Source organism: Crinia signifera, chromosome 19 (assembly GCF_055691185.1).
Source record: "Crinia signifera chromosome 19, ASM5569118v1, whole genome shotgun sequence".
NCBI lineage: Eukaryota > Metazoa > Chordata > Amphibia > Anura > Myobatrachidae > Crinia > Crinia signifera.
Genome location: NC_139226.1, coordinates 119,351,877 through 119,376,458, shown reverse-complemented (window position 1 = coordinate 119,376,458; position 24,582 = coordinate 119,351,877). Strand labels below are relative to the sequence as shown.

At 40.3% G+C, this 24,582-nt stretch overlaps 1 protein-coding gene across 3 annotated transcripts in view; it reads right to left on the bottom strand.

Moving 5' to 3' along the window:
- Positions 1 to 24,582, bottom strand: part of DRD2 (dopamine receptor D2) — a 322,451-nt gene that overhangs the window by 67,309 nt on the left and 230,560 nt on the right. For all 3 annotated transcript variants that reach the window (XM_083163236.1, XM_083163234.1, XM_083163235.1), the window contains exon 3: positions 15,633 to 15,742. In XM_083163236.1, coding sequence (XP_083019362.1) covers positions 15,633 to 15,742 — 110 coding nt within the window. The remainder of the gene's footprint in view (positions 1 to 15,632; positions 15,743 to 24,582) is intronic.

The following is a 24,582-nucleotide window of genomic DNA, read 5'->3' as shown; positions in this document are numbered from 1 at the left end:
CAGGTACCCCCCCTCCACCGGCACCGGGGCGCCCCCACCCCGACTCGCCTGGGGCGCTCCGGTGCCTTGCACCGGCCCTGCCTGGATACCATATTTTGGGTTCAACCAACACATGCGAAAACATTGTTATTAAAAAAAAAAAACAACATCGAAACGGTTAAAATTATTTAACAGTACAGTACAGTACAAAAAAACATTTCTTATAATGCACAGTACAGTACAAAAAACATTTCTCATAATGCACTAATCAAGCTTTGCCATGGTTACACCTACATGTAACAATAATAGATGGTTTCAAAGAAATCTTCTGAGGGTTGGTCAATTTCACACACCATTATCTTCTTACCGTATGCTATATAACTCCAACACTGAACGGTGCTGGCACTGACAATCCCAAGATATAAAGCACCAATTACTGTATAGGAATCTAAATGTATATTACAGTAGCTTGTTAAGCTGTGTCAGGGAACTCAGTCCCAGTGCTCTGGTGTATTTCTTTTATAGGCAATGTTCACATGTCTGAATTGATAGTGCTGTATACTGTATGTCAGCAGCAGCCTGGGCAACTTTAATTAGTGCTGTGATATAAAACATTGTCACTCTGAATTTTTACTTATATTACAGTGAATAAAAGCACTCAGGGTCTAATTCAGACCTGTTCACTATGCTGCGTATACTCACAGCCTAGCAAACCGGTCAGCGCCGCTCACGCTGCCCGCATCCCTAGCTAGCGTGCAAGGGGATGTGTACAAGAACACAAGCCATCGCATGCGGCCAAAGGGGAGAGAATCATTCGAGGGTCACCGACCATCCCTCTGCACAACACCCCGAATGATTTCTCTCTCCTTCGGAAATTAAAATGAGTCTGAACTGACTTTTATATCCGCCGCTGATTGCCAAAGGCGGGGCAGGTGGTGAGTTTTAATGTGATGTAATCCACCCAAGCCGAGCAGGCAACATCACTCCAGCATTCCCAGGGCAGGCAGCATTCCCAGTGTTTTCTTGGGGACGCCCATAAAATGTTGGGTGTTCCCCTAATGCCAACCCCTGCCTGTGCGAACACCTCGGCGAGTGTGATACTTGCCGAAGGCTTCACACAAAGTGCCGCAGGTTGTATACAAGATATTTCAAAACTTTTCCTGGTGATTATAAATAATTATCAGAGAACCACATCCCATATGCTGAATTCTTAGCTCTTCTTTGATAATTATTTATAATCACCCGAAAAAGTTTTGAAATATCTTGTATACAACCTGCGGCACGGCAACTCAATAACCTTTGCTGTACAAATTGGTGTCTGGCAACGTGCTCCCTAAACTTGTTGAGGAATTGTTGTACACACCCATTCCGTTGTACATCAAATTGGTTGGCGATCTGCCAATAACTACAATCCATTGACAAGAACCGCTAAGCAGTATATCTTTTGAATATTTGAATATATGATTGATTACCTTTGTTTTTGGAAAGTAGTAACCTGATTGTTAGTGCTATTTACTGCAAATGTATTTTACAGCGTATGGAAGGTGATTTTTTGACAATTGGTCATAACTACAAACGAATGCGGATATGTTCTGAACACAATTCATGGTATAGCAATCAAATAACCCTTGCTATATAATCTGTGACATACGAAATTGCTCCTTAAATCCAAACATATCGACAAAACGCTATTCATTGTTCTAAATTTGTATATATCTAGCAGTCTAAACAGGGAATTTTTCTCCTCTAATTGTTCTAATTCCCTTCAGACAATCCCTAGCTAATATAGCAATAAGCTTTGCTAGGCACATCCACACTATTTGTTCTACTATACAGAACTTACTTTCAATTGCATAGCATATAATTACCAAGATCACTGCAATTTAAATGTTGTTAGTCCTTTCTTGTTTGTTTGTTTGTTTGTTTGTGTATGTCCACTTTATCTTAACCAAATAAAAATTAAAATTTACGTTTTATAACTGATTCAGATACAAGAGTGCCCCACAAAAATAGTCCACTTTCCCCTCTTCCAAATCTTGTATTTACATCGGACTCACGGGAGCACCACCAACACACATAGACCCTCTACCCAATTTTAGGGACATTACGCTTATAACAGTTGGTACCAGGCTACTCAGGCCAAACCCCACCTAGGGCTGAAAGGGGTCTCTTTTGACCCATTTCACACAAGGTGGGCACAACCTTGTGCGGTTCCCAAAAACCCTGCTCTCCCCATTTTTCAAACCAAGCCTGTAACTTCACAGGAGCTGATTGGCCGGTGTTAAAAACCAGACACTTTATCACTTCATCCAACTTTATAAATCTGCTCCAAAGTGCAATAATGCTGTTCAAGATGGCAGTGGCAAACTGGTGGGCCTCCAATTCCTTACGCGTTTCCCTGTCTATAGGAGAGCTTTTTCAAAGCCTTTGAAAAAACTGTCCTATAGACAGGGATATAAATAGGAACGGATGAATTTTAGCTATCAGTACCTACAGATGCCAGTGGCCTCATATTGTTGTTCTCAACCAGTTATATTTTTATTATTATCAGAATTATTATTTTTATCATACTTCATGTGCACAATAAAATGTCTATTATTTAATGCTCATTGGTATACTAGCGCTACAGTACTTGTCTTTTTCTTCATCAGAGGAAGCCGTAACATAGTGAACTCTACAGCAATTGGTAAATAAGGATTGCAGTCTGGAAGATCATAAAAGGAACATTACATCTAAGAAATCTTATATACTATAGTTTCACCATTGAAGTTTTTAATAACCACTTCTTATATCTCCTTTGAATGTTGTCAAACTGTATGAGTTCTATGATATGAATACTTTTTATTCATTTTTATATTTGGTAATTGTTTTTTCTGCTGAACTCAGACCTGTTTATGTGCCATTTTATTGTAGTCTGTTCTTAATATCTTATTTGTCACAAGAAAAACTTACCCATCAACGCTTCAGTAGCATATTAGGCATAGCATAATAGTTATCATTGCTGCCTCACAGCACTGAGATCATGGGTTCATTCCTCATCACTGCCAAGACTGTGCGGAGTTTATGAATTCTCCCTGTATTTATGTGACTTTCCTCCAATTTCCTCCCACAATTCAAAAACATACTGATTGGTTAATTGACTCCCAACAAAAAATAACCCTCATGTGGGCATGTACATGGGCAGACAAAATGAGCCTAGTGGTTCTACTTCTATGTTTCTATGTTAACTTATGTAGAAGACTTTCACTGTAAATACACTAATTGATGTTGGTACTTCACACAGACAAATGTTTTTATTTTTTAATAATTTAATGTTTTAATTGTACACAGGTGAACTACTTTCCATGAAATATGAACCCTGCGATGATTGACAACTAATTGCATCATAATATAGTGTACTTACTTTGTCAATACTCTCTTGGGGTTTATCGGAATCGCAGAGATTATTTCAGAAATATATTGTACAATTGGAAATCTTGTCATCAGATTTCAAACCAAAATAGTATTTTCTTCTGCATTATACAATTTGCATAAAATGATAGAAGCTGTCTTCTGAGCTACAATCAAAAATTCATGATTATCCGTGACACTGTGCACCGCATGTATTGGCAGACAGCTTGGATGTGATCCTGAGCTTTAACAATATCAAACTGGAAGGAATATTATAGTACAGTAATGGAACAACATTAATTGCATTGACTGGCACACTAGTTTAAAATGACTTTTGTACATAAATTAAATATTCTAGAATATAAACAGCTAAACTAATCAGCTATCACTTAACAGCATTAGTGTATGGTGCCAATTTACAACAATATTTACTGATTGGCTTTATGTGATCATGAAAAATTAGTGTGCACGGGGTAATTCAAATCTGTCACAGTTACTCGTGAAAATTCAAATATCTGTTTTTTAAAGGTACATATGGAATAGTTAATAGAGAATTATTCCCTGATCAGTAGAGTATCACAATGTAATAAATGGGTGGTTATTTATTTTGACTTCACTGAATTATTTCAATAGTTTACATTATCTAGTGGTACATTTCACTATGAATATGTCACACCTAGCTTTCAATATATATTGTTTTTATTTATTAAAGCTTCATACTTGCACTGTCAACTATACTTAGGTTGGACACTGTGAATATTACTGACTGCCATTCTACAGTATACATCTTATTGACCTTCAATAAGTACATAGGGCCTTACTCAAGTTGGTTCGCTAGGCAGCATAACGAAGGCATGCAACCGAAGGGGAGAGAAATCATTCAATGGTGGATGACCATTGAATGAATTCTCTCCCCTTCGATAATAAAAGTCAGTCTGTACTGAATTTTATTTCCATCTCTGTTTGTCAAAGACTGGGCAGGGGCTGACATCATGTGAAGTCAGCCACTCGCCTCAAGGAGGCATCGCCCCGCCTGCATCTACAGGGGAACGCGCAGTGTTTTTTTATGGCGATGCCCATAAAATGCTGGACGTTTCCCTACTGTCACCCACAGCATGCTCCCGGTACCCCTTTCCCACAGGGAATGGCCCAGCGAGTGTGTAACTCGCCTAAGCCATTCGCTGCAAGAGTTTGCACATGCGCAAAACCCGACCTTCGAGGCTGGGGCTGAATTAGGATTTCAATGAGTGTTCTCCATAGTGCATTCCAACGACTGTCATACAGTACAGAGAGTATTCCAGTGATAATAATGCAATACAGAGAGCAGTCACATGACAGGCATGTATTCAGGGCCGTTTCTACAGGCGGACAAGCCGTGCAGCAGCCCGGGGCGCCGCACGGCTTGTCCACCTGTTACACAGCCGGGGCGCCCGGCTGTGTTGGGGAAGAACAGTCTGTATCAGTGACGCTGTCCCGTGCGGCGCGCACCCACCCCTCATCAGCGGCAAGGTTCACCAATCAGGAAGCCAGTTCCTGATGATCATCACTACACTACCTCTCATCTAACTGATGCTGCCAGGGCTAGACGTCACATTCCAGCTAGTGACTAGCCCCGGTGCTAAAGTCGCTATCCCTGTGCTGCTGGTGTTTGGGAGTCTGAGCTGCATGCAAAAGACCATCTCCGGGAGCCAGGCTGCCGCTGCTGTGACTCACTCAGAGGAACAGTCGGAGAGGAGCCTGTCAACCAGAGATGGTCTTTTGCACACAGCTCGGTCTCCCACATAGTGACAGCATTAATGGCCAGCGGCACAACATGAGAGGAGCAGTTGGAGACCCGGCACTGATGAGGTGGACCTCCCCATATGCTGGAGGTACTGTACATAATTATATCTGCCCTGCTCTCTGTCTCCTTTCCTCCCTCCCCAGACCCTTTCTCACTCCTCCCTCCACCTTCTCTCTTTTTCTCCCCCACCTCACCATGTATCTTCTCTCTGACTGTCTCTCTCCTGCTCCCTTCCCACCTGCCTCTCACCTTTTTCTATCTCCATCCCTCTTTCTCTCCTGCTCTTCCCCTCCACACACACTTCCATCCCCTTCCCCTGCGTCTAATCACTCTCTTTCTCCTGTCTGAGGGGTATTGTAGTGACGATTGGGAAGGGGGGGGGAGTTAAGATTTTGCTATGGGGCCCAGAAGTTGCTAGTTACGCCCCTGGATAGTGAGTTGTGCTGCTGGCACTTTGGGGGAATGTGTGGCACTGTGGGGGCATATTTGGCACTGTGGGGGCATATCTGTGGCACTGGGGGCATATTTGGCACTGTGGGGGCATATATATGTGGCATTGTGGGGGCATATCTGGCACTGTATGGGCATATGTGTGTCACTATGGGGGCATATGTGTGTCACTGGGGGCATATGTGTGTCACTGTGGGGGCATATCTGGCACTGGGGACATATCTGTGGCACTGTGGGGGCATAGCTGTCACTGTGGGGGCATATGTGTGGCACTGTGGTGGCACTATGTGGGAAATATATATATGTGGCACTGTGGGGGCATATATATGTGGCACTGTGGGGGCATAGCTGTCACTGTGGGGGCATATATGTGTGGCACTGTGGGGGCATATGTGTGGCACTGTGGGGGCATATTAGTAAACGGCATGAGTTGTGCGGCAGCGGCGTGTGGGGCATAATGTGTAATAGGCATTACGGTGTGTAGAGTATTGTGTAATTGTCATCACGGTGTGCGACATAATGTGTAATTGTCATCACGGTGTGCGACATAATGTGTAATTGTCATCACGGTGTGCGACATAATGTGTAATTGTCATCACTGTGTGCGGCATCATGTGTAATTGGCATCACGGATAAATAGTGTATAATGATTTAAGTAGCCTGTCATTGTTTGGCCTTGATCTGTGAGGCGTACTAGGTCACTGTGTGGCCTTTATATTTTTATGTCACTGTGTGGCCTTCAGCCGGCCAACTAAAGTGCGGGAGGACAATGACAATTCCTGCGGTAACCAATGTCTGGACATGCAGGTTGCAAAGGTGAGATGTAAGGGAATTGTTTTCCTGCTAGACCACGTACTTGTATTAAGCCACACCCCTTCTAAAAATAAACCACGCCCCTATTTCGTGCAATTTATTCTATGTCATGTTAACTTTTTTTTGGGGGGGGGGGGCGCAATTTTATTCCTTTGCCCTGGGAGCTAAATTGTCTAGAAACGGCCCTGCATGTATTATACTGCGCTTTCTATAAAATAAAGACGTCATTCCAGACACAGAATTGTGACTGCGACGTAATATTATCCCCATATCGCAGATTAACACCTCCTCAAACATCATTATCTCCTTTAGCATCAAAACCCTACTCAACATTAATATCTTCCTATATAATCATTAAATGTCCTATCCACACTTTTAAACAACCCCATATATAATTAGATATTCCAATCATTAACGCTCTAATTACGTTGCTCAATCTCATCATAATACTTACATTATTAATTATACTGTATTTAATTACATTAACACTGATCCATTCATTATTATAATAAAACTCAGAACTTTCTAAACCCTTATTTGTATGATTATATTCCTTTAACTGTACATATTCCTATCTCCATGCTAATTTATTTTACTGAATAGCTCTCATGCAGCACAGACAAAAAATGGAAAAAGTAGATCCAGCTGTGATCTGAAAAAAGGAGGGGCCACCAAGGAGGATGCAGGGGTCATGTATTTTAGCAGTAGGCTACACGGGTGCCGGACGGGGTCCCAACAGTTGGGATCCTGACAGGCATTTACCCGACATCGGGATCCCGACGTCGGAAACCCGGCTGTCAAAACACCGACAGCCGGGTTCCCGAAGGCCGTCATCTATTTTCCCTCGTAGGGGTCCACGACCCCCATAGAGGAAGAATAGAATGTGCCCGCAGTGTGGCGAGTGCAGTGAGCCCACAAGGGGCTTAGTTGTGCTCACCACGCTGTCTGGGTCTGGCCAGTCAGGATCCCGACGTCGGGCTAATGACTGTTGGACCCCTGTACCACACCCGGCTACACAACCCCTGCAAGAGTGTGGTATATCAATAAAATGTAAATCGGGAGTCTGAACATTTTTGTTCATTCTCACATATGTTAGTCATATGAAAAGTTAATATACTGTTTTGTAGATGCAATTAGGGAATTGATTTCACAAGGCCCATAGTGCATAATATTCCTTGAGAAAAATGTGTGAACTCATATGGTAAATATGGATCTTTAACTTAAAGAAATTACTTTGAGCAGAACACTCGGACATTATGCGTTACTCAAAAAATAATTATTACACTAATTTCTTTGCTAAAACGCGTGTGAATAAAAAGCTTAACCCTTTAAATGCCAACATCTCTGTGTGAGATGCGCAAAATATCGGCAAACATAAGGGCCGTTATTTTTACTTAGCTTCCTGGTCAATTTTTTACAGAAATCTGAAAGAGAGAGCTATATTAAGAGAAAGTAAGGGTCAAGGACGAGTATTTTAATGATAGAAGAGACCAAGGCATGCTTGAATGCAGAAGAGATGGTGTCTAATGAGAGACACTTGTTGACGAGGATTTCCAGTAAGTTCCTAGCAGATGACCAATTTGAAGTATGCTCTAGTAAAATTCACAACTGTATCATTTACTTTGTAATGGTCTAAAATAAATGTCAACACACAGGAATGCTGCAGTCCAAATGAGTGGCAAGAAGAGGTTGACTTGCAGAAGCATTAAATGCAGGAACAGGTGGACAAAGTAGCAGAATTACCAAGAGCCTTCACCAGTAGTGCAAACATGAAGAAATGGAGAACAGGCAATGCTACAGAGACAGGAAAGAGTTGAAATAAACTGCCCAATCATAGGTGTAAATCTGACTAGTCAGTAATGCTAATGTGTTTATTCTCCCTAAAAAAGAGGGAGAATAAAGATGGTAATATCTACTAACCCCCATGGATTAACGAGACTGCTGCTACTGCTTGGGCCAGGCCAGAGGAAGCGACAACCAAATGAACTGTGCAGGAACCGGAAAATGAAGACTGCAATCTGGCTGATCATAAAAGGAACATTACATCTTCGAAACCTTATATGGTTTCACCATTGATATTTTTAATAACTACCTCCAAGACCTCCTTTGAATGTTGTTTAAACTGTATGAGTTTTATGAGCTGAAAACTCTTATTTTTTGTATTTTTTTTCTGCAGAACTTGTTTATGTTCCATTTCATTGTAGTCTGTCCTAATATTTCATTTGTCACAAGAATAAGTTGCCCATCAACACTTCTGTTGATATAAAATGTAAAATACAGAGGCTTAGGGATATCTGTGTAGACTGACAAATACCCAGAAGTTTTCTAGAATAGGGTAAAGGGCACAATAGGGCAGCATGCATGGACTAATAGTTTGCTTTGCTGCCTCACAGCACTAAGATCATGGGTTATTATTTATTTAATTACAGTTTCTTATATAGAGCACACATATTCTGCGCTTTACAGAGAATATTTGAACATACACCCATCAGTCCCTGCCCCAGTGGAGTTTACAATCTATATTCCCTATCACATGTACATGCACACACATTTATTCTAGGGTTAATTTTGTTAGGAGCCAAATAACCTACCAGTATATTTTTGGATTGTGGGAGGAAACTGGAGTACCCGGAGGAAACCCACGCAAGTACGGGGAGAATATACAAACTCTGCACAGTTAGAGCCATGGTGGTGCTGCGAGGCAGTAATGCTAGCCATTACACCGTCCGTACTGTGCCATTCCTCATCTGGATTTATTCGTCATCACTGCCCTGATTGTGTGGAGTTTATGAATTCTCTCCGTACTTATGTGACTTTCCTCCAGTTTCCTCCCACAATCCAAAAACATACTGGTTGGTTATTTGAATCGCAACGAAAAAATAACCACATGTGGGCATGTATATGGGCAGACTAAATCAGCCTAGTGGTTCTACTCTGTCATCAAATTCTATGTAAACTTAATGTATGTAGAAGACTTTCACTGTAAATACACTAATTGATGTTGGTACATCACACAGACAACTGTTTTTATATTTTAATTATTTAATGCTTTAATTGTACACAGGTGAACTACTTTCCATGAAATATGAACCCTACAATGTCAACTAATTGCATCATAATATAGTGTAGTTTACAAGGGGTGAATAGTCATTACTCTCTTGGGGTTTATCGGAATCGCAGAGATTATTTCAGAAATATATTGTACAATTGCAAACCTTGTAATCAGATTTGAAACCAAAATAGTATTTTCTTCTGCATTATACAATTTGCATAAAGTGATAGAAGCTGTCTTCTGGGCTACAATCAAAAATGCATGATTATCCGTGACACTGTGCACCGCCTGTATTGGCAGACAGCTTGGATGTGATCCTGAGCTTTTAGAATATCAAACTGGAAGGAATATTTTAGTACAGTAATAGAACAATAATAATTGAATTGACTGGCACACTAGTTAAAAATAATTTTGGTACATAAATTAAATATTCAAGTATATGAACAGCTAAATTAATCAGCTATCACTTAACAACATAAATGTACAGTGCCAATTTACAACAATATTTACTGATTGGCTTCATGTGATCATGGAAAATTACTGCACACCGGTTAATTCATATCTGCCATAGTTACTCAAGAAAATTCAAAGTATCTGTTTTTAAACAGTTACACAAGGTCTAGATAGTGGATACTTGTTCCCTGATCAGTAGAGTATCACAATGTGCTAAACGGGTGATTATTTATGTTGACTTCATTGAATTATTTCAATAGCTTACATTATCTAGTGCAGGGCTGGGCAACACCAGCCCTCCAGATGTTGATGAACTACACATCCCAGCATGCCTTGCATCACTTTCAGCATAGCCACATAGCAAAACTAATGCAAAGCATCCTGGAAAGTGTAGTTCATTAACATCTGGAGGGCCGGTGTTGCCCAGCCCTGATCTAGTGGTACATTTGACTATGAATATCTCACACCTAGCTTCCAATATTTTTGTGTTTTATTTATTAAAGCTTTATACTTGCACTTTCAACTATACTTTGATAGGTTGGACACTAAAAATATTAGTGACGGCCATTCTAAACTATACAGAAAACATCTTATTGATCACCAATAAGAACACATGACTGGCATACAGTACAGAGAGTATTCCAGTTTAATCATGCAATACAGAGAGCAGTCACATGACTGGCATGAATTATAATGCGCTTTATATAAAATAAAGACCTCATCCCAGACACAGTTTTGTGACCGCAACGTAATATTATCCCCATATCACAGATTAACACCTCATCAAAAATCATTATCTCCTTCAGCATCAAAAACCCTACTCAACCTTAATAACTTCCTATATAATCATTAATTGTCCTATCCACACTTTTAAACAACCCCATACATAATTAGTTATTACATTCATTAATGCCCTAATTACCTTGCTCAATCTCATCAGAAGAATCAAAGTAATTATACAGTATTTAACTACATTAACACTGATAAAATTCATTATAATAATACAACTCATAACTATCTATCCCTTATTCCTATTTCCATGCTAATTTATATTTCTGTATAGCTCTCGCAGCGCAGACAAAAAATGGAAAAAGTAGGTCCAGCTGTGATCTGTAAAGAGGAGGGGCCACCAAGGAGGAAGTAGGGGTTATGTTTTTTAGCAATATGTTTCACAACCCCTGCAAGAGTGTGTTACAGATGAAGCCTTCCTCAACTAGCCTTCTCTGGTGAGCCATGGCTTATTATCATCTATAGTTCTCAGCTGTAAAACAATACATAGAACAATACAGTAGGGGATTAGTAGAGGATTAAATCCGACAGCTCTGGCTCACTTAATCCTATTAAGGGAAAAATGAGGATGGCTCCATCTGTATATCAACAAAATATAAATCGTGAGTCTGAAAAGGTTTGTTCTTGAAGTGATATGAAAAGTCAATAAACGGGGTTTTTTTTAGATGCAATTAAGGATTTGATTTCACAAGGTATATAGGGGTGATTCAAGTTTACTTGGAAGGGGACAAATTCATCCCTGTTCCGATGGCGGGTGGTCTGCACATGCACGTATTTGTGCAGGTGCAGATCGATTGCACCTAGTATGTAGATAGTGCAAGTGAGCACTGATAATGATAATGGCAGGACCACCAAGTTCTGGGTGGCTTTGATAGTGGGCTGGTCTATGCCTCCTCTTTCAACAAGTATCTAAGGCAAGTACAGCCATGAAATGTGACATCATTTGCAGTCATGGTATCACATGGACATGATTATACCTCCTCTGCTTTCATGGGCCTCTACAAGGGTCAAGGTCTGCGTAATCTTACTCTCCCACTACCCTTCTCCATTTCCCTGGGAGATGGCTATTAATCCAAATATGTGTATGGGAATTCCATATACATGTGTATTGGTGTGCATTTGTTAAATGAATTCTTTTAGTTTCATACATAATTTGCTGAAAAAATAACAGGTGTACAGGAGTCACATGTGTAGGAGTCACGTGCAGTCCAGGCAGCAAACATAACAGTCAGGATCACAGGCAAAGATTTGAAATAGGCACAGATAGTATAGAGGACAGTACAATGGCAGGAGCACATTGTGCTATAACTCTTCTGGACTATCAGAAACTATCAGTTGAGGTGCATACTGTACATGGTGCGATTTGAGCTTGAGACGCATGCGAGTCCCAGTCTCTATCGCCGGCGCTTGCCAGTGAAAGGGATCTGGTGAGCGCCGGCCAAGGATGAGAGGATGCTACATCTGTAGTTACATATAGTGAAATAATATTAAAGAAAGAGCATAGACAAAAATATAACAAGTAATGTAATATTCTCATAAAAAATATGAAATATAATAAATACTATCTATACTATCTCCTACGTTTTTTTAGCTCTAGCAGTGGATGACATTTAACTGCGACTGAGCCCTAAAAAAACAGAGGTCCTTATATTAGGTCATAGGACAAGAATACAGAAGGAAAACCTTTTTAACGAGGACATGTATAGTACATGACCTATTGTATTTTGAGATATAAATTTTTTTTGTATTTTTAAGCTAGAAATAATTTAAAAAATGTTTATTTTTAACCAATGTGCTGCATTTGTGTATTTGTTATTGATTCACAAAATTGTAGAATACAACTCAACATACGAAGCTGTGTTTACAGTATGTCCGACTTTATAGAGCTGTTGTGTGAGTGTTGCATGTGTAAGATTGGGAAAATATCTGGATCCGACTTTTTACCATGCTCTCTTGGGAACATTTGGACTTTCATGAACTCGCACGCTATTATATTGACTTTGTGAAATGTAGAACTTTTGCGTGAAAATTGGACTTTTCACAAAATCTGTCCAGACTCGCAGCCAGGAGTCTGTTACCTGGTATGTTTGAGTCACATATGGCTTGCAAGTGTCCCGCTGCCCCCCCCCCCCCCCCCCCCCGCAACATGAAGAAAATATCCCAGCGGCCCCCTGGGGGCGAAACAGGGCTCTCTGGCCACAATCTCTCATGAAATCACACCCCTGAATGTTTTTCAGATGGCATTTCTGGGTGCATGCGCTTCCCCAGTATGTCTGTGCTGATGTATAGAAATCAGCTGCATCAGGGGGGCTGATGTTCATTTCCCAAGGTTAGGGGATAGGGCAATATGTAGATGTTCCACATGATGATAGCAGTGAGGGAGAGCGCAGCTTTTTATGTCATGCAGCCAACTACCAAATTCACTCCCCAACAGACTTTTTTTTTAAACGTGGTACTAGAAGGTTCATCCAGACACACCCTTACACGTTTCTCAGCCAATCCTCTCAGCCCCCTCTCAACTGTTATTTTATAAGCAGCTGACACAATGAGCATCAGGAGAGAGCCATCCCCCAAGAGCCATCATCCAGGGGAGCCAACAAGAGAAGTGGGTATAAATCACGCAGACCCTGGCCCTTGTAGCACATTCATCTCAGAGAAGCAGTGCAGAATAACACCAGTACTTGGCAGACACCGGCATGAGTGCTTTTAGGAAGTTCACTTAAGATAAATGGTGAGAGATCATCACAATGAGTCAGCGGGTAATGGTTTAGACAAAGACATCAATACACCTAGTGTTTCTGGGAATATATCAATGGACAATTAAGAGTATGTTTTCATAAAACGGCAATTAATTGGTAATTATTTTGCTTTTCTAGTTCAATCCTGCTTGATTGCAAAACAGCCTTTACTGTGTACTGTATTCTGCTTAGGTAATACAAAGTCTCAATGATAACATTGTAACTCAGCTATGTATTAACTTGGAACAGTGTATCAATGAATATAAACTCTCTGTGGGACTGTAATGTACAATGTGCCAGATATGTGGATTGGGTAAGATCTACAGTCTAAGGGGGGAATTTACTAAGATGGGAGTTCTATTTCACATGCAGTGAGCATGTGAAATAGACAACCAATGGGCAACCAATCAAAATTGACTTCTTTATTTAGCACATGCTAATAGATAATAGATAGTGCATGATTGGTTGACCATGGCAACATCGCATCTTCAATAGAACTCCCATCTTTGTAAATAAACACCCAACTCTCTCTCCAACGTATTGCTCTTCACGGTTCACCAGTACGTCTTGCCCTCTATGTGTCACCAAACTTTGATACATCTCCAATAATGAGCTTTCCCAATAAGTCATGATGGGTCAGCCGGGTGAACTGTGACACAAGCGATATGTACTGCTTACGCAGCCTCGGAACCAGAGTAAATCAAGTTACTGCTGCCGCTGTCCCATGTTGTTGTTTAATGGACAGATTGGTTGCCCTGGACAGGTTGACTCCTCGCTGTCTTATTTATAGTATGCAACCGTATGGATACAAGAGCAGCAATCTGTACTGCACACCAAAGAGCTGTGTGTCCTGTTGCTTGACAGGGGCAAAGGTTTGAAAGGGCTATAAAACTGATTAATCTGTCTGTTTTTACTTGTTCATGCACTGATGACTCTCCTGGGAAAAGATAGCCATTATACTGTATCTCAGTGCAGGGGTTGCTGTAATTTACTATAGTGCTTTCCTAGCAAAACAATGTTATCTCCATCTCTCTGTCCAGACTGATCATACAACTATCTTACTCTCCTTTCTATTCACCCTGCCACAGTGACCATCAAGAACCAATAGACCAAGGTCTGCTTGCTTGTCTGCTATTAACCCGTGGAGAATATTTATTAGCCCAAAGAGTCACATAACATGTTAAAGATGTTACTGTGTATTTTAATATTACCCAGAAGTATCCTGATCTCATTTGATAAATCCGGGGTGGTATCTCACTTTTTCTGAGCTCATCTGTACACATGCTCCTTATAGTCATTTAGACTTTTGCAAGTGACCCTTGTATGTGCTATCAAACTCCTCCATAGGCCCATAATATGCCATCAGTCCCCTCCACGAGCTGCATTATATCACCTGGCTTTTAATATTGCCCTGATATGGGTGACAGTCTGAGCATTATTATGAACATGGTCATCCTAATAGCCTTATGGGCCCCAGGACATAACAGTACAGTGGGGCCCCTACCTACATAACCACTCCCATTTTTCACTCTGTGCCCTCCATCATGCAGTTGTTGTTGTCCTTCACTTACCTTTCTATTGCCTTCTTTCTTCTAATTTTCTCTGTTCTGTCCTGCCTGTAATGGTGGTGGCTACTCTATCAGTGCTCCTCACTGATAACGTCGGGCATGATGATGTCACTCCCAAAAATTAAGTGCAAACACTGGAGGAGGTGGGCAGGCCAGCACTCATGGTATTGCCGTAATGAACATTTTACTTTTATTTTGCCCTATCTTAGGCTGCTAATGGGGCCCCTATGATTGTGTGGCCCCAGGGCAGTTGCCCACCCAGCCCAGTGGGAATAATGGATAGATTTATGAATAGATAGATAGATAGATAGATAGATAGATCACTAGTTCATTCTGAATATTCGATATACTGTATGACAATATTTTCTAGACTATATTCTATAGATTTTATATATATATACAAAAGACTTTTGCTTTAAAAGACATCAGTTAATCTAGTTGTAGCTATTGTAAAACTGTGCATTTATTCTGGATACATCTTAAGTGATAAAATACTTGAATTGTTATCTAGCTAAACCTTTGATAAGTAACACAGCAAAAATACGCTTACTTCTTACATGGCATGCAGAGACAATAACGTCACCACAGTCAGAAGAACATTCCCACCAATGTCTTACCTGTCAATGCTGATGGCACACAGATTAAGTATACTTGCTGTACACATCATAACATCAAGAGTGACAAAGATATCACAGTGGATCCGACTAAATCTCCACTCGCCAACCACCTAAGAAGTAGAACAGAAAATCAATAGGGTAGATGTGTATCTTAAGAAAGGGAATTAACTTGGCCAGAGACTGGAAACAAGAAAAATTGTAAGATTCTTATAAAATATATTCACACCAGTAACAGATGTGCGTTACGATAAAAAAAGATATAGCTTGCTATAAACCGACATTTTTTTATTATGTACAAGTAAAAACAAATTACTGTGTGCCGTGAGGTGACTGCGATGAGGAGTGTTAGGATGAAATGTTCAACAGAGACAAGACAGATAGAATTTTCTCAATGAAAACTGGAATACAGTACTGTACTTCAGTTTTCTAAACCACAGAATTATTTAAAGGAGATACTGTAATTAAAAAAAAATCTCAAGAACTTTTAGCAATTATTTATTATGTAACTTTAATAAATTACAGGGGGGCAATAGCAAAGGATTAAAGGTGGTATTCAATCTTGGCCGCTATTTCCAACAGCATTGAAGGTGGATTCTGACAAAACAATTTGACTTTAAAACAAGTTGGATTTGTTTTCTCATAAATAACGTCCACTTTTCGACACTCGACAGGTGGAATTCAATGACCAGCGGAGCAAAAATTGCCCAGAATTCTGACTGTTGGGACGGTCCAACAGTCAGAATCCGGAATTGAATACTGCCCTAATACTGCATTGTCATAAAAAATAATTTTGGTGATGCTGGTTCCTTTCCAAGTTCCCCAACAGCTTTTAACACATACAAAATTAAGTACTTACAGTTCTAGTGCTCTTAAGGCCAGATTCAGAAATATATGTATCAACAATGGTGGGGAGGGATGCTGCGTATGTGTAGGAGCCATTCTGCACATGAGCAAAACAGGTCCTGCAGCCTGATGGCAGGCTGTCAGTATCTGGGAACAGGGGATGGACAGACATTATATGAAATGGTGGACCCCATTTTCTTGGAGTGGCTAAGCTAGTGGCTGCATAATGGGACACATATATACTAGTCCCATCATCATGAACAACCCAGCCTCCATCATAACCTGAGAATTACTCAGCTAAGGCAGATGCACCAGCAAGTGCTGCAGAAGATCACAAAATCATGTAGAAGGCGTCTATTTAATGAAGATGCCTCCTGATGTTTTTAATTTTTTATACAACAACTGTGTCCAAAGAAGCAGCTGTTTTATGAACTGCGTCCATTGCTGAATCAAGCCCTCAGGGGTAAATTTGCTAATATGGGAGTTCTGTTGAAGATTCCCATATCAGATTATATCTATTATCTTCTAGAAGGGGAAAAATATATTCAAGAATTCAAATCTGATCGGTTTCCATGGCCAACATCCCATCTTCAATAAACCTCCAACTTTGGTAAATACAAAAGGAAAATACAGAAGAAGCACAAGGGGTCAGTATCTTCACCTCAAACTTCACTAAAGAGGTAGGCTCAAATGCCTACCTACATTATAAAAGCGCACACCACCAGCCCTGGATAAAGGGCATTGTTATTAATTGACTAATTGTTTTGCCAAGTAACCGCCCCCTCATAAATAGAGAAGGGTATTTAAACCCTCTGAATGCAGCCATGCACACACCTTGAAAAAGCTCTACCATAGAGCGAAACGCATTGGTGAACCCTTAAAGTGACTGACTTCTACTACAGGACCACAAGCTTTTACCACCTGAGAGACCGGACCAGCCTCCAGACCTTACTCTGGCATCTATTTGGGGAGAACATTCATAACCAGGTTAATTCCCTGGCATCTGAGGAACAGCAGGAGTTCCACTCACTCCTTAAACATCAAGCTGCTTATCCCTCCCCCAGCCATCCAGGTCCTCTAAACGTGAGGCAAAATAGGAACGGATCCAAGTGGGCTCAACAATCTTTGCCCCCCATCCAGCGGGACTCTTTCATAAATATACGGTACCGTATGGACAAAATTTTCAGTCACTTTAAGAATTTTAAAACTCCCTCATCATTTTTTTCATTCCCAAATATTTTTTTATCTTATTTTTATATGTGCACAATATATGTAAAACTGATGATTTTAACCTGAGCTGCTATTTATCTTTATTTACATTTATATTATCATTAAATCATGTTAAACTTTCAGGTTACTGGCATTTCTTCAATACCCTCTTTCATTAATTAGCGCAGTCTATTGTATTTTCCTTTTGTATCTTCTTGTAGGGGAGTGACAACCCCCTTTTTTGGTACTGCAGCTTGCATTTCTTGTCTTATCAGCTCTTTTTCTACCACACATAGTCTTATTGGGGCAGCAATCATGAGCTGTTTTGCAAACTTTAATGATCGTATGAGCAGGAGACAGAATTTCTTTTCTAAATGGGAGTTACCCAATACAGATACAGAAACCCCATATCCAGAATTAAGAGATGATTTTTTTATGTTGGAAAACTTGCTTAAATGTGAGCTAAAACACTGGATGGATAGTGTGAACCTACAAAAATATATTGATAAAAATATGATACCCAGAGGGTTACGGCTATTTAAACCATCCATTTTCCTACCAGAGTCAGTGGAACAAACTGAATGGGAGAGAACACTTGACAAGTGCTCAATGGAGCTAATGAATATAGTCATTAAGTACAGGACTACACAAGCAGAGAAGACAGAAAAGGAAATAGAACAACTCAAACAGAAATTAGACACTCATAAACAGACCAGAGAATATAAAGAGAGAGACGAAATAGTTAATGATAAAATTTCTAAATTCGAAGTGTCACTCATAGAGATGAAAGGGAAGAAATTCAGAAGAGACCTCAAGGACTATAGGGGAGGAGAAGTTAGATCTTATAGGGAAAAAAATAAGATGAGAAACAACAGAGTATACCCAGAGAATAATGGCAGAAATGATCGCCTGAGAAGGAACAGGGACAGATTAAGTACCAACCAGGATGGGTCCACCAATAGAAGGGATAGATTTGAGGGAAGAAAATATGGACAAACTGGAACACGGAGGGTCCACTCCGGTCCCCGCACGCCCATCAAATCCCTCAAACCCGCCTCACCTAAACCACAGAGAGAACCCAATAGATGGAATGACCCAAGAGACACAGAAAATGTCCAATTAGGAGCACGCCCTAAAGAAAGTAGCCGCACCACCAAAGAAAGAGAAAGGGAATCAGAGGAGGTTTTTTTAGAGAAAAGAATACAACGAGGAGAAGAACCCAGATTAAATCGAACAAAATACCTAGGGACACCAAAAAGAGGGAGAAGTTTAGATTCAGAGGAAGAAGAGGAGGAAAGAAGACGAAACAAAAGAATATAAGAACTAAAAACTTTAAACAAGCTAAACAGACAGTATTTAATCTATCTAGTAAAAGCCTCTCCCCCTCTGACCTTTCCCTCTTGGGAAAAGGTCTAAAATACTCCCCGGTTACCCCACCAAATATGTTTACCCTCTTTGTCGAGCTAAATAGGTTTATACGAAGCTTATGTCGCAAACGTTACTTTGCGAGACAAGTGCTTAATAAAAATAGAGACCAAGCAGCGGCAATCATTCTAGACGAAGGCGATCAGCCAGCCTTGGCTGCCTTAAACGAATTGTTGGAGGAATTAGGGCCCGGTTCACCAGAACCGATGAAATTATTTGATATCTCAAAAGAAAAATTTCGATTAAAATCAGACTTTTTCCCTACTAAATCTAAGGGGTCAAGCGTGGAGAGCTTCTATAAGACCACGCTTGACGATTTTAAAAATATGTGTACAACTGCGAGTTCTAAGACGCATACAATGAAGTCCAACCTTAGCAAAAACGAAAAGAAGGCCCTCAAAAAGTTAACTAAAGATACTTCCCTAACAATTCGGGAGGCAGACAAGGGAGGCGGACTGGTAGTTCAAAACAGATCAGACTATATCGCAGAAGCTTTTAGGCAACTTAAGAACAAAGAATTTTACACCCCATTAGCCGCCGACCCCACTGAGGAATTCAAACTAACATTATTTAACCTTCTGCGATCGGCATTAGATGATGGGGTCATTTCCAGGGAAGAGTTCCGCTTCCTTTTCTGTGAACACCCCTTGACACCAATTTACTATCACCTTCCTAAAATACACAAGACCCTCACAGCACCTCCCGGGCGTCCTATAATTTCTGGCATCAATTCACTTTCATCCAACCTTTCTTTTTATGTTAATACCTATCTCCAACCACGAGTCACCACCCTCAGGTCTCACGTCAAAGACACTATACATTTTTTACAGCTGGTAAAAGGGATTGAGTGGAAGGACTCTTACTCCTTTCTCACCCTGGATGTAACCATTCTTTACTCCAATATTCCCCATGACAAGGGAACAGAGACCATCGCAAAACGTCTACAGTCTGACGGGGACCTGGGGGTGAGGCACCAAAAATTCCTCACAGATTCCATTTCATATATTTTGCAGCACAATTATTTTCTTTTTGAAAACACTTTTTACTTACAAACTATGGGGACGGCCATGGGGACCAGATTCGCGCCGAGCTACGCGAACCTATATATGGGGGAGGTGGAGCAACAACTTATTTGGGATGGCGAGTTCCGCGCGAATCTGGTCCTCTATGGCCGCTACATAGATGATTTGTTTATTATTTGGGATGGGGAACACTCCCGTGCACTCGATTTTGTTGAGCACCTTAATACCAATATTTTTAATTTACACTTCACTCACAATATTCACTCGAAGCGGACCTCTTTCCTGGACCTGACCCTAAAAGCACAAGGGGTCAGTATCTTCACCTCAAACTTCACTAAAGAGGTAGGCTCAAATGCCTACCTACATTATAAAAGCGCACACCACCAGCCCTGGAAAAAGGGCATACCCAAAGGGCAACTATTGAGACTCTTTAGGAACTGCACTAACAAAGAAGTGTTTGAAAAACAAGCCTCAGAAATTATTGAATCATTTGAGCAGAGAGGGTATCCCTCCCATCTCTTGAAAAAAGCCTACGAAGAGGTTATCACTCTAAATAGAGAAACCTTATTAGACCAATCAAACAACAAAAAAATTAGACAGACCGGAACATCTAAAGAGAAAAACAATCTAGATGTCACCTTCATCTCTAAATATAATAGCCATTCTAGTCAGATCAAACAAATAGTCTGGAAAAATTATAACATTTTAAAACAGGACAACCTTCTAGCCGAAGTCATCCCCAGTAAACCTCTCTTTGTGTTAAAAAAAAACAGAACGCTTAAAAATCTCCTAGCACCTAGCATGTTAAAACCTATTGTGACACAGCCACAATTACCCCTAACCTCCACTTGGCTGAACCCCAAACCTAAGGTTTTTTTTAAATGTGGGTCAAACAGATGCACAACATGTGCTTATGTACTAACTAAAACCGATTACCCAATTAAGGATAAAGAAGGGAACACAATTACTGCAGAGACATTTTTAAATTGCAATTCTGATTATCTGATATACGTACTCAGCTGTCCATGCCACCTTAAATATGTGGGTCGCACCACTAGAAAAATTAAGACACGTTTCCTTGAACATCGACGGAACATCCTGAAACATGTCCTTACCCACAGCATTTCCAGATACTTTCATGAAGCCCACTCAGGAAACCCAATGGGATTAAAACTAATGGGCTTAGAACATATTAAAAAGACCACAAGAGGAGGAGACCGCTTTGGTCAACTCTGCAGACAAGAAATCTACTGGATGTTCCGCCTACAAACCATCTTCCCTGAAGGGTTAAATGAGGCTGTAGAACTAAATTCCGTTTTATAAAGCTCTACCTACAAATCTTTATTATCTTCTCTTAAATCTCCTCCCACTCCCCTTCCTCTTTTCCTTCCCTCCCCCCCCCCCCCGCCCTTCCCATTTTTTTTTTCTGTTTGCTTGTTTTATATTCATACACACATACAAAATAATATAATATGTTGTATCTATATATTATATATTATATGCAATAAGGAAAACAATATATAAATTAAATAATTGTATTTATATTCCCCACAAATCCTATTTACTTACTACGGATATACTATAGGGCTACATAGGATAAACCTTACCAAATGTCTAAAAACATCTGTTTTTTAATAATAATAAAAAAATAAAAAAATCTTTTGAAAGTGCAACAAAAGAACTATCTGAGGAATGTTGGTTAATGTGTTTTGTTGACCATCTTTTTAGACTATCCAACGTATTGTTCATGATGATCTAGAATTATCTATTGTGATAGATACATCACATGCATCACTATTACCCATATTAGTATCGCTACTTCAATTCATTATTTTATTATGTATGTATGGTATATTATTTATCATCACTTTGTATATATATATCTCTATTATTTATTATTGTTTAGTATTATTTACTATAATTTAGCAGTGTCTAATACTGTCAGAATGAGTATAAATACTGCGTCTAACCAATAAAATGGCCGCCGCCATCTAAGTCCCCTTAAATAAAGCGATCCCATATGGTGAAATCCCCCTTCTCAAACCAGAAACATGGCCGACTCTATATACGCTCACGTCACTATTCAAACCATTAAGATGGCCGCCGAGACCATCTATAATAAACGTAGGGATGGCAAATGTGTATTGGAGGACACGCTCCGCATTTCCGGAAGCGCGCCCCACACTAACAGACCGGACACTCCCACTCAGCTGACCGCTGGACTCACCCGCTTGCGGTCCAGCGCTATGGATACCGGAAGTGACGTGCGTTCCAAATACCGGAAGTACGTCACTCCCGGACATCCGGAAACGATAGCACTATGTAAACTATGATAGATCCTTTTTGAAGGTTAAAAACGTATTTATAAAACTCGTTTTTTACTAATTTACACCCTATATGAATACTCCTGTCTCCTGCTCACGATAGGTAATATTAGGTATGTATTTTTTACATGTGTTGTTATTAATTGACTAATTGTTTTGCCAAGTAACCGCCCCCTCATAAATAGAGAAGGGTATTTAAACCCTCTGAATGCAGCCATGCACACACCTTGAAAAAGCTCTACTATAGAGCGAAACGCGTTGGTGAACCCTTAAAGTGACTGACTTCTACTACAGGACCACAAGCTTTTACCACCTGAGAGACCGGACCAGCCTCCAGACCTTACTCTGGCATCTATTTGGGGAGAACATTCATAACCAGGTTAATTCCCTGGCATCTGAGGAACAGCAGGAGTTCCACTCACTCCTTAAACATCAAGCTGCTTATCCCTCCCCCAGCCATCCAGGTCCTCTAAACGTGAGGCAAAATAGGAACGGATCCAAGTGGGCTCAACAATCTTTGCCCCCCATCCAGCGGGACTCTTTCATAAATATACGGTACCGTATGGACACAATTTTCAGTCACTTTAAGAATTTTAAAACTCCCTCATCATTTTTTTCATTCCCAAATATTTTTTTATCTTATTTTTATATGTGCACAATATATGTAAAACTGTTGATTTTAACCTGAGCTGCTATTTATCTTTATTTACATTTATATTATCATTAAATCATGTTCAACTTTCAGGTTACTGGCATTTCTTCAATACCTTCCTTTCATTAATTAGCGCAGTCTATTGTATTTTCCTTTTGTATCTTCTTGCAGGGGAGTGACAACCCCCTTTTTTGGTACTGCAGCTTGCATTTCTTGCAAACCAGGTCTAGTTAATTGCGCCCCTACCTGATATCTTTTTATCAGCTCTTTTTCTACCAACTTTGGTAAATGTAATAATAATAATAATAATAATAATAATAATAATATATATATATATTTTTTACAGTATATACAGATGGAGCCCCTCTCATTCACTTCCTGCGCTCGCCAGAACGTCCCTGCTGGCGGACAGAGACTCCATCAGACTGGGATGCGCAAGCGTTTCACACGCACGCGCATCTTAGTCACTCGGCGGCTGGGCGGCGTGACCCTGCCCATCTCCACTTCAGGTAGACAGGCAGGGTTAGTGGGGGTTTGGGGCAGCGGTGGAGACCAGCGATGGGGACCGGGGAGGTGGCAGACAGCTTGTGCATGCATACCCCCTTTCGATGGCTGGCAGGGCCTGCCGGCTGGTGGGAGGTGGAAATGACAAGCACTCCATCTGTTGCATTCTTTCTCCAATAAGTCTATTTTTGAAGAATTCTAGTGTGGTGGTCTCTCGTACTGTGCAAGAAAGTGAGTTCCATAGAGTCTGAGCAGCATGGCTAAAACCTCATCCCCCAGATGAATTACAGGAGATTATATGTACTGCTAAAAGTCAATTATCGACAGATATTCCCTTTGTCTAGCTTTCAGTTCCCTTCATTATCTCACTCCCTACAGCAATGTTGGTTCCACCACTGGGTAAAGGAATATACTATATTATTTTAACACCAGTAGCCATGCTGTCAATAGTTTACCAGTCCTATGATCTCATCTACAATTTTGTTATCACCTTTAAGTAATGCTTTGAGAAGAGCAAACATTCAATTAATGACTATAAATTAATTAATAGACAAGAAATTATCAATAAAATAGTGGAGAAGTTTTAACTCAATCCAAACCATAAACTTTCTGATGGCATTCCAGGACGAGTATTTAGGGCATGTGCAAAATAGCTGTCTGGGGTCTTTACCGACATTTTTAACTTGTCTTTATCTCAAGCAGTTTTACCAATGTGCCTCAAGAACACCTCTATCATTCCTGTGCCAAAACATTCTAGTCCAACTGGCCTGAATGATTATCGTCCCGTGGCACTTACACCCATTATTATGAAGTGTTTCGAACGGCTGGTCTTGGCATATTTGAAGAAAAATCTTCCATCTAATCTGGATCCTTGCCAATTTGCTTATCGCAGAAATAGAAGTACAGATGATGCAATTTCTATGTTGTTGCACTCTGTGCTTATGCATTTGGACAAAAATAACACCTATGCA